General features: G+C 46.2%; 1 protein-coding gene across 2 annotated transcripts in view; it reads right to left on the reverse strand.

Annotated features, from left to right (window-relative positions):
- CCZ1 (CCZ1 homolog, vacuolar protein trafficking and biogenesis associated) overlaps positions 1 to 9160 on the reverse strand; it is a 28174-nt gene extending 19014 nt beyond the window's left edge. For both annotated transcript variants that reach the window (XR_012091725.1, XM_073012817.1), the window contains exons 1-7: positions 8949 to 9160; positions 7619 to 7716; positions 7433 to 7526; positions 7068 to 7145; positions 6313 to 6360; positions 5287 to 5370; positions 2434 to 2609 (exon numbers count right to left, since the gene is read on the reverse strand). Coding sequence is in view for 1 of the 2 variants with exons in the window: in XM_073012817.1 (XP_072868918.1) it covers positions 2434 to 2609; positions 5287 to 5370; positions 6313 to 6360; positions 7068 to 7145; positions 7433 to 7526; positions 7619 to 7716; positions 8949 to 9068 (698 nt within the window). In the remaining variant the exon portion in view is untranslated. The remainder of the gene's footprint in view (positions 1 to 2433; positions 2610 to 5286; positions 5371 to 6312; positions 6361 to 7067; positions 7146 to 7432; positions 7527 to 7618; positions 7717 to 8948) is intronic.
- Positions 9161 to 9484: the final 324 nt, after the last annotated feature.

Here is a 9484-nt window from a genome sequence, read left to right on the forward strand (position 1 = left end):
CCTCGGATGCTATTCCAAGATGACGATGCCAGCGGGATCCCCAGAGCTGGGCACCAGATTGTCCTGTGACTCCAGGCTTCCACGGGCCAACGCTGCTGGTCACTCTGGCTCCAGGGTCTCCCAGAATGAGCTCCTGGAGGACCTTCTGCTCTTTCATTCTTCCTCAGTCTCAGGAGTTTGCACCCACAGCAGGGCTTGTGTTCCGTCCCAGAGATCAGAATCTCAGCTGCTCTTCTCTTTTCGGTGGAGACAAGGCCATGGGCCACTGCTGCTGGATTCCGGCTTGTCACACTACATCTCCCTATCACCGTGGATGCATGTCACTTGCAAGCACCTCCTGTCATTTTCATCTTGGGAGGAGCCACTCCCTCTACAGACCTGATGCTACAGGAGCACAACTATCCTCCCATCTCCTACATTCCACGGCAGTATTTCACTTTACTAACATCGTGTGCGTATCACAGAAAGCAACTACAGCAGAGTCAGTACAGTGGAAGGTTGCCTCATAAACAATTTGTCAAATTAAAAAATAGGTGGAGGCCGGGCACGGTGGCTCACGCCTGTAATCCCAGCACTTTGGGAGGCTGAGGCAGGCGGATCACTTGAGGTCAGGAGTTCGAGACCAGCCTGGCCAACATGGTGAAACTCCATCTCCACAAAAAAATTAGCTGGGTGTTGTGGTACGCACCTGTAATCCCACCTGCTCAGGAGGCTGAGGCAGAATCGCTTGAACCCAGGAGGCAGGGGTTGCAGCAAGCCAAGATCGATCATGCCACTGCACTCCAGCCTGGGCAACAGAAAGTGACTCCATCTCAAAAAAAAAAAAAAAAAAAAAAAGTAGGTGGGTTTTCACCAGAAATTTGTGTTGTCTTCCTAGGAGATAACAAAGTTCATGTGGAAACCCACCAAGTTGTTTATTAACTGGATTCAAATTTCTTTACAGTAACTTGTTTCTCTCCTTAAAATGGAGCTACAAGATTTTGGCAGGGAAGGTAAATTTCAGGGGAACTAGTTTGGCCTTTTCTATTAGCTGACCTCACGTTATAGTAGTAAAATATGGCCACACCCCTAACTAAGAAACGGGGCTAGGCCAGGTGCGGAGGTTCACACCTGTAATCACAGCACTTTGGGTGGCCAATCCAGGCAAATCACCTGAAGTCAGGAGTTTAAGACCAGCCTGGCCAACATGGTGAAACCCCGTCTCCACTAAAAATACAAAACAGCTGGGCATGGTGGCACGTGCCTGTTATCCCAGCTACTCAGGAGGCTGAGGCAGGAGAATTGCTTGAACCCAGGAGGTGGAGGTTGCAGTGAGCCAAGCAAGATTGTGCCATTGTACTCCGGCCTGGGCAAGAGAGTGAGACTCTGTCTCAAAAAAAGAAAAAAAAAAAGAAAGAAAGAAAGTGGGCTATAGTCAATGGGAACATAAAACCTGAGGGTCCTGGAACAGCTGCGGGAGGGCCGGCCACTCCCTGCTATGCCTCCACCGCTTCTGTCCATCTAACTCTAGGCCAAAAGTGTGCGGCCTCGGTTGCCATCCAGCTCTCAGTGGTCACGTATGCTGGGCAGTCTTGTGACCACCTTGTTCTTACTGCAGGACACAAACAGTTTGACGATAGCAGGTAATTTCCTGGTTTATATAACACTTTGGATTTCTTGGATTAAAAAAAAGAACAGTAGCTTCTTTAAAAGAAGGCAGGTGCAGTGGCTCATGCCTGTAATCCCAGCGCTTTGGGAGGCCGAGGCGGGTGGATCACTGAGGCCAGGAGCTTGAGACCAGCCTGACCAACACAATAAACCCCGTCTCTAAGAAAAAAAAAAAAAGCTATAAAAATTCCGCTTCTCACATTTGTCATTTTGGAAAAAACTCCAAAAGAAAAATAGGATTCCTAAACCTTACTTGATAGGAACTTTTTTTTTTTGGAGACTGAGTCTCTCTCTGTCGCCAGGCTGGAGTAGTGGTGCCATCTTGGCTCACTGCAACCTCCGCCTCCCGGGTTCAAGCGATTCTCCTGCCTCAGCCTCCCGAGTAGCTGGCATTACAGGCATGAGCCACCACGCCCGGCTAATTTTTGTATTTTGAGTAAAGACGGGGTTTCCCCATGTTGGCCAGGCTAGTCTCAAACTCCTGACCTCAAGTGATCTGCCCGACTCAGCCTCCCAAAGTGCTAAGATTACAGGCGTGAGCTACTGCGCCCAGCCTTTCATCTTTCATGCAACCAGTTTTAAACTCCTCTGCTTGGAAATTTTAACCCAAATCACCCTAGTTCTGCTTTAAATAATCACTGCTTTATTTTGACAATATCTATGAAGATGCTTCCTACCCAGCCTCCCCCTACAAGTTCCTGTTTGACAACCTGCCATCAATCCAGTCACTGCTGTTTTTATTATCTCAATTTCTTCTTTTAATACCATGCCTCGGGGTGTACCTACCAGATGAGCTGATCGTTATAGAGAAACGCAGTGTATTTGACTATATTCAGGCTTTCCTCCATTCTATTAATAAAGGACTGGATTTTCAAATAAGTCATTTTATCCAACGGGAAGAAGCTGATTCCACCAAAAATGTCAAGTAGGTCACATGACTGCAAATGTAGCGTTTGCAAATACTGTGGAAAAAAATGCATAAAATTTACTAATAGTACACTGAATATAATGCTCCTTGATAACTGAAAATAATCTTATGTCAGACTCGTATTTATGGTACAATTACACACTAGCAAACAGCACAACAATGAGGCCATGGCGAAAACATGGGTAACCGAGTGTGAACTCAGTACCAATTCCAAGATACAAAGTTCAAACATATCTAGTTAATGTTTATTCAGTATTGTGTTTTACCTCTTTTTAAAGTTAAATTTTTTTTTTTTTTTTTTTTGAGACGGAGTCTCGCTCTGTCGCCCAGGCTGGAGTGCAGTGGCCGGATCTCAGCTCACTGCAAGCTCCGCCTCCCGGGTTCACGCCATTCTCCTGCCTCAGCCTCCCGAGTAGCTGGGACTACAGGCGCCCGCCACCTCGCCCGGCTAGTTTTTTGTATTTCTTAATAGAGACGGGGTTTCACCGTGTTAGCCAGGATGGTCTCGATCTCCTGACCTCGTGATCCGCCCGTCTCAGCCTCCCAAAGTGCTGGGATTACAGGCTTGAGCCACCGCGCCCGGCCAAAGTTAATTTTTTTTTTGAGACGGAGTCTCACTCTGTCACCCAGGCTGGAGCGCAGTGGCGCAATCTCGGCTCACTGTCGGCTCACTGCAAGCTCCGCCTCCCAGGTTCACGACATTCTCCTGCCTCAGCCTCCCGAGTAGCTGGGACTACAGGCAGCTGCCACCATGCCCAGCTTTTTTGTATTTTTTAGTAGAGACAGGGTTTCACCATATTGGCCAGGATGGTCTCGATCTCCTGACTTTGTGATCCACCCACCTCGGCCTCCCAAAGTGCTGGGATTACAGGCATGAGCCACCGCGCCCAGCCCAAAATTTTTGTTTTTTTGGGTATAGATAGGGTCTTGCTATGTTGCCCAGGCTGGTCTTGAACTTCCAGCCTCTGTGATTCTCATGTCTAGGTGTCCCAAAGCGCTAGGAATACAGGCATGAGCCACTGTGCCCAGCTAGCACTTTAAAGTATTTCATTCTTTGCCGGGGGTGGTGGCTCACGCCTGTAATCCCAGCACTTTCAGCACTTTGGGAGGCCAAGGCAGGCAGATCATTCAAGGTCAGGAGTTTGAGAACAGCCTGGCCAACACGGCGAATCCCTGTCTCTACTAAAAATACAAAATTAGCCGGGCGTGGTAGCCTATAATCCCAACTACTTGGCAGGCTGAGACAGGAGACTCACTTGAACTTGGGAGATGAAGGTTGCAGTGAGCCAAGATCACACACTGCACTCCAGCCTGGGTGACAAGAGACAGACTGTCTCAAAAAAACCAAAAAACCAAAAAAAAAACAAAAAAAAGGTATTTAATTTCTTATAGTAGTGCCCTTCAAATTAGATTAACCTAATGAGGGATCTATCCATTAATACTACAGACAGTGCCATCTTTCTTTCCCCCGGAGATGGAGCCTGCTCTGTCGCCCAGGATGGAGTACAGTGGTGCAATCTTGGCTCACTGCAACCTCTGCCTCCTGGGTTCAAGCGATTCTCCTGCCTCAGCCTCCAGAACAGCTAGGATTACAGGCATGCGCCACCACACCCAGCTAGTTTTTTTGTATTTTTAGTAGAGGCGAGGTTTCACCATGTTGGCCAGACTGGTCTTGAACTCATGACCTCATGATCTGCCTGCCTTGGCCACCCAAAGTGCTGGGATTACAGGCGTGAGCCACCACGCCCAGCCGAGAGTGCCATCTTATACTAAAATCAGGTCTAAATGATACGTAGTCAGGACAACAGTTGTATCCATATATTTATGGGTAAGAGAGAAATGAGGACAAGAACAGAAATCAGGAGATAATATGCGAGTGGATAATTGTGGTCATTAAAATGACAAAACAACAAAGAAGTAATTCAGAGAAACAAAAAATTCGAAAATAGTTATGAAAGCTGTTTTAGAGAGAAAAGTTGAACTCAACAATAGACAGAGAAGGTATTTTCAGAAGAAAATAAATTGAGAATTGTTTCAAGGGAAACTGGGCTGGGCGAGTTGGCTCATGCCTTTAACCCCAGCACTTTGGGAGGCCGAGGAGGGAAGATCGCTTGAGACCAGCCTGGGCAAAACAGCCAGGATAAGATCCTCTTTTTTTTGTTTCCTTTTAAAAAAAGATAAACTGAGCTTGACAAGGTCGGGTGAAATACGCACAGTTCCATTACAATGGAAGAACAGCACTTGGGACAAATGTCCCTAATGGCTCACCTGACCGAGTCCCACAGCCAGTAACTCAGTAACTCCTCCTGCATCGACACAGCTTATGCCTGTTCAGTGAACAGAGCCCATCCCTAAGAATGTGCGACTCCAATAATCACGTTTTCCTTATCAACTCATCCATCACACAAAAGACGGCTGTTGAGTAAGCCCAGGACAGATGCAGGTAAAACACAAGGAGGCCAAACGATGACTCCAGGACTCTTTAAGAGCCCCGGGCGAACGCAGGAAGCTCTGCCTTACAGCTGGAGGGAGGGTCCAGAGCGCCCGCCTCACGCGTTTCCTCGCTGCTCCAGTTTTACGAGGGTCCGTCTCAGGCTCTTTGCCACTTTCAAGTTCTGGGTTTTTTGTACATAAGAAACTTGTCTGTCGATATTTCTCTAAAAATCTGCTGAATGCTCACTGAAGTTATAAACGAAATTCAAAGTACTTACCCGATGGAAGAATTTCTCTAATCTTTCTTTCAGAAGCTCGACGCCTCCGTCTTCCATGGCTTTCAGAAATGTTCCATTAAAAAGCTATGAGGTAAAGGACGGCAGAAAAAAAAATCAATTTCCCATGCTCACATTTTCAGTAGAACAAGTTTTTTTTTTCCTTTAGATTATTAATTCAGCTCATTAAATCTCCCAGTTCTTTTCAACAGAAAAAATATTTACATGAGAAAAGTTGAGTTAAAAATAAATATAAGTTACAAAAAAATACTGTTAAGTGATGCTGTCTTATTTATGAAACCACCTAATTGCTCTAGGCATCTTTCAAAAATTTCAACTCACCCTGAAGTTTCAATTTACATAAATAATATCACCCAAATTTTTATTTTTCAGTTTTCTTTCAATGAATGGAATCACCATTTTTATCCTTTTTTTTTTTTTTTGAGACGGAATCTCGTTCTGTCACTCAGGCTGGAGTGCAGTGGTGCAATCACAGTTCACTGCAGCCTCGACCTCCCTGGCTCAAGCAATCCTCCCACCTCAGCCTCCCAAGTAGCTGGGACTACAGGCATGCACCATGACACCTAACTTTTACAGAAATTTTTTGTAGAGATGGGGTCTTGCTATATTGCCCAGACTGGTTCTGAACTCCTGGGCTCAAGCAATCCTCCCGCCTCAGCCTCCCAGAATGCTGAAATTACAGGTGAGATACACTATGCCCTGCCTCACTGAAATGTTTAAATCATAAAATTATCTGCATTCTGTACGTTCCTTGAGGACAGAGACACACTTTTTCATCAGTGGGGACATATTCCCACTATGAGGCTGAGAGAGAAAAGGGAGTTCAATACTTGCTGAATAAATGCGGGCATAAATCTCACTACCTGTTTCCAAGGGCTCATTATTTTCTTCTCTAAGACAAATACACAGTCACTTTAGTCATTTAAAGATTTCTCTTTAAACAACCCTGGAGCCTATAAATAGGGGTAACTGGTCGGACTCTCAGTTCGAAATGAATGCCAGGCTTACCTTGTACATGCTGTAGCACTGCTGTAGCACTGAACTATAAACCTTGTCCTGCAAACACAAAAACACAGCACAGATCTCAATTCAAGGGAAAACAATGTCTATCGGATAGATGGCAAAGCTACACTGACTCTTGGCCAAACGGTATAATGTTTATAAACTTGGTCCCCCCAATAGTTGTGTGCTGAAAAAAAGTGTTTACTTTTTTTTCTTTTGTGAGATGGAGTCTCTGTTGCCTAGGCTGGAGCGCAGTGGTGCAGTCTCAGCTCACTGTAACCTTTGCTTCCCTGGTTCAAGCAATTCTCCTGCCTCAGCCTCCTGAGTAGCCGGGATGACAGGTGTGCGCCACCATTCCTGGCCAATTTTTATAGTTTTAGTAGAGACAGGGTTCCGCCATATTGGCCAGGCTTGTCTTGAACCCCTGACCTCAAGTGATCTGCCCGCCTCGGCTTCCCAAAGTACTAGGATTACAGGGGTGAGCCACTGTTCCCAGCCAGAAGTGTTTAAATTCTAATTTGTGAATCAGTAAGCCTTACTTTAGGAGGGCTTTCAATGTAGATGAAGAGCAGAAGGTATTAGTGAGACAAGGTGCATATACATTTTAAAAAGACTGTGCTCATGTAAACGATAAACATAAACCTTTGCTATATACCCTGAGAAACTTCCACAAAAGCCACCGAGTTTAAATCCGACCAATTGAGGGATTCAACATACTCAGTAATATATCTAAAATAAATAAATAAATAGTGACACATTACCAACAACTCCTCCTCTTGATATTCGATAACTGGTTTTCCATCTTTACTCTGTTTTTCAATTATAGGATTCCGAACAACCTGCCAAGTTTGATAAACTGAAATTATACAATGAATTCATTATACCATGCTTTTAATTTTGCCTTAATTTAAAAACTTTGAACGTGCTATAGCACCAGAAACACAACTTCTTAAAACGGCCCCAAGAACAAATAAAGCAAATACGAAGAACTTGATTTCAAAATTCCAACTAATTTTATTTTAATGTTACTTGGACGCAATAGAGAACTTTCCCAAACTCTGAATAGTAAAGATCACCCATAACTTCACCGTACAATTTCAGAAAGATACACCGTGTATGTAAATACCATGACCATCCAGAAATGTTCTTCTGGTTCATTGAAGAACTGTCTATTCTTCTGGGTATGTAAAGATTTTGCAGGTTTTGATGGGCTAAAGGTCCTACAAAGGTTAAAAAAATACGTTTGGGACAATTCTCCAGCAGAAGTTTTAAGAATTCACTGAATTCTAAAAGGCACACTTAGAGGTATTACCTTGTAAACTGTACAATAGCTTCACACAATCCGACATTTCTAATCTTTTCATTCTTTTCTACCTCATTTGGATGATAAAATAAAATCTTATTTTCCTCCTGAAACATGAAGAAACAGAAGCACATTAATATAAACATTTCATCTTAGCTACTGAAAACGCTAAGTTCAATGTCCACCTCTTGTGTCACACATGCTAATGACAAAACAAAACAAAGACCAGTTTTAGAAACACAGGGATTGTAATCCTAGCACTCTGAGAGGTCAAGGCGGAAGGATCACTTGAGCTCAGGAGTTTCAGACCAGCCTGGGCAACACAGTGAGATCTCGTCTCTATTACTAAAAATAATAAGAAAAACAGGAATTATCTCGTCATGTGCAAATACTGCCCACTAGCCAGAAAGGCAGTTTCGATATTCAATAAGTCACGTTATATCTGAAGCAGCACCAGGTAATTTCTATGAAAACTCAGTCTCTAGATTTCTTTCCTAGTGCTAACTTGTAATACACCAATGCTTGTAAGAAATAAAGGTGTGCACATCTGCAGACACACAGCTCCCTGAAAATTAAATCTAGCCAGGTCCCAGGCATTTGAACTGACAAGTTTTTTTTTTTTCTTTTTCTGGAGATGTGATCTCTGTGGCCCAGGCTGTAGTGCAGTGGCACAATTACAGCTTCCCTGCAGCCTCAACCACTCGGGCTCAAGCGATCCTCTGGCCTCAGCCTCCTGAGTAGCTGGAACTACAGGTGCGTTCCACCACTCCAGGATCATTTTTCGATTTTTTTTTTTTCGGGGGTGAGTAAGAGATGGGGATCTTGCTAAGTTGCCCAGGCTGGTCTGGAACTCCTGGTCTCAAGCAATCGTCCCATCTCGGTCTCCTGAAGTGCTGGGATTACAGTCTGTCTCTCTCTGTCTCTCTGTCTCTGTCTCTCTCTCTCTCTCTCATTTGGCCGAAAACTTTTACAGGGTCCTCCAGGCTTGCATCGCTTGAGGGCTAGCGTCTGCCACTCTGCTTCCACGCTTCTAGCTGGAGACTACCCACTTAACAAAGCCAAGTCCAATGTTTATTTCCCAGAAGTGAGGCAAAGCAAAGCGCAAAGAGCCTCAACCTGGGGTGTGGAGAGACAGACCGGACAGGGCTTTATTCCATAGACAGGCATCGACCCAGGACCTGAAGCGGTCCCTGCCTGCTGTCTGGTCCCCGCCGCAGTCCCTGGCTCAGACTCGCACCTGGCGCAACGCAGGCTAGGTCAGTGCCACTCGAGGTGAGCAGAACCACAGGACCGTCTCCCTGGGGGGGTACCGACCCCGCGCGCCGCCCCCTCCGCATACCTCTCCTTCGCGCGGCCCGAAGCGCGGGTTGTAGATGAAGAAACTCAGCAGCGCGGGCGGGAACTGCTTCTCCTGGGCAGCCCAGGGCCCGCTCCCGGCCCCGGCCGCCGCTGCAGCCATCCCGACCCGGCCCCCACCTCGGGAGCCTCCCACGGTCGGCCCACAGACAACAGCCACCTGCCAGGACACCGCACTTCCGCCTCCCTCGCCGCCGCCCCGGAAGCGCTCGCCGCCGGCCCGGAAGAAGAACCTGCAACGCGGTGTCCTCTTCTGGCACCCCTGGGTGGGCTTGTCCGTTTCCTGGCGGAGTATGTGTTTTGCTGGCCCGCGGCGTTCTCTCCTGGCTACAGGCGAGGGCTGCGCGTTTCTGGAAAAAGTGAGCGGGGCACTTTTTTTTTTTTTTTTTTTTTTCCTAATAGGGTCTCAGTTTGTCATCCAGGCTGGAGTGTAGTGGCGCGATCTCAGCTCACTGCAGCCTCAACCTACGGGACTCAAGCGATGCCCCTGCCTCAGCCTCACAAGTAGCTAGGATTACA

This window comes from Chlorocebus sabaeus, chromosome 28 (genome assembly GCF_047675955.1).
Source record: "Chlorocebus sabaeus isolate Y175 chromosome 28, mChlSab1.0.hap1, whole genome shotgun sequence".
In the NCBI taxonomy this organism is placed as follows: domain Eukaryota; kingdom Metazoa; phylum Chordata; class Mammalia; order Primates; family Cercopithecidae; genus Chlorocebus; species Chlorocebus sabaeus.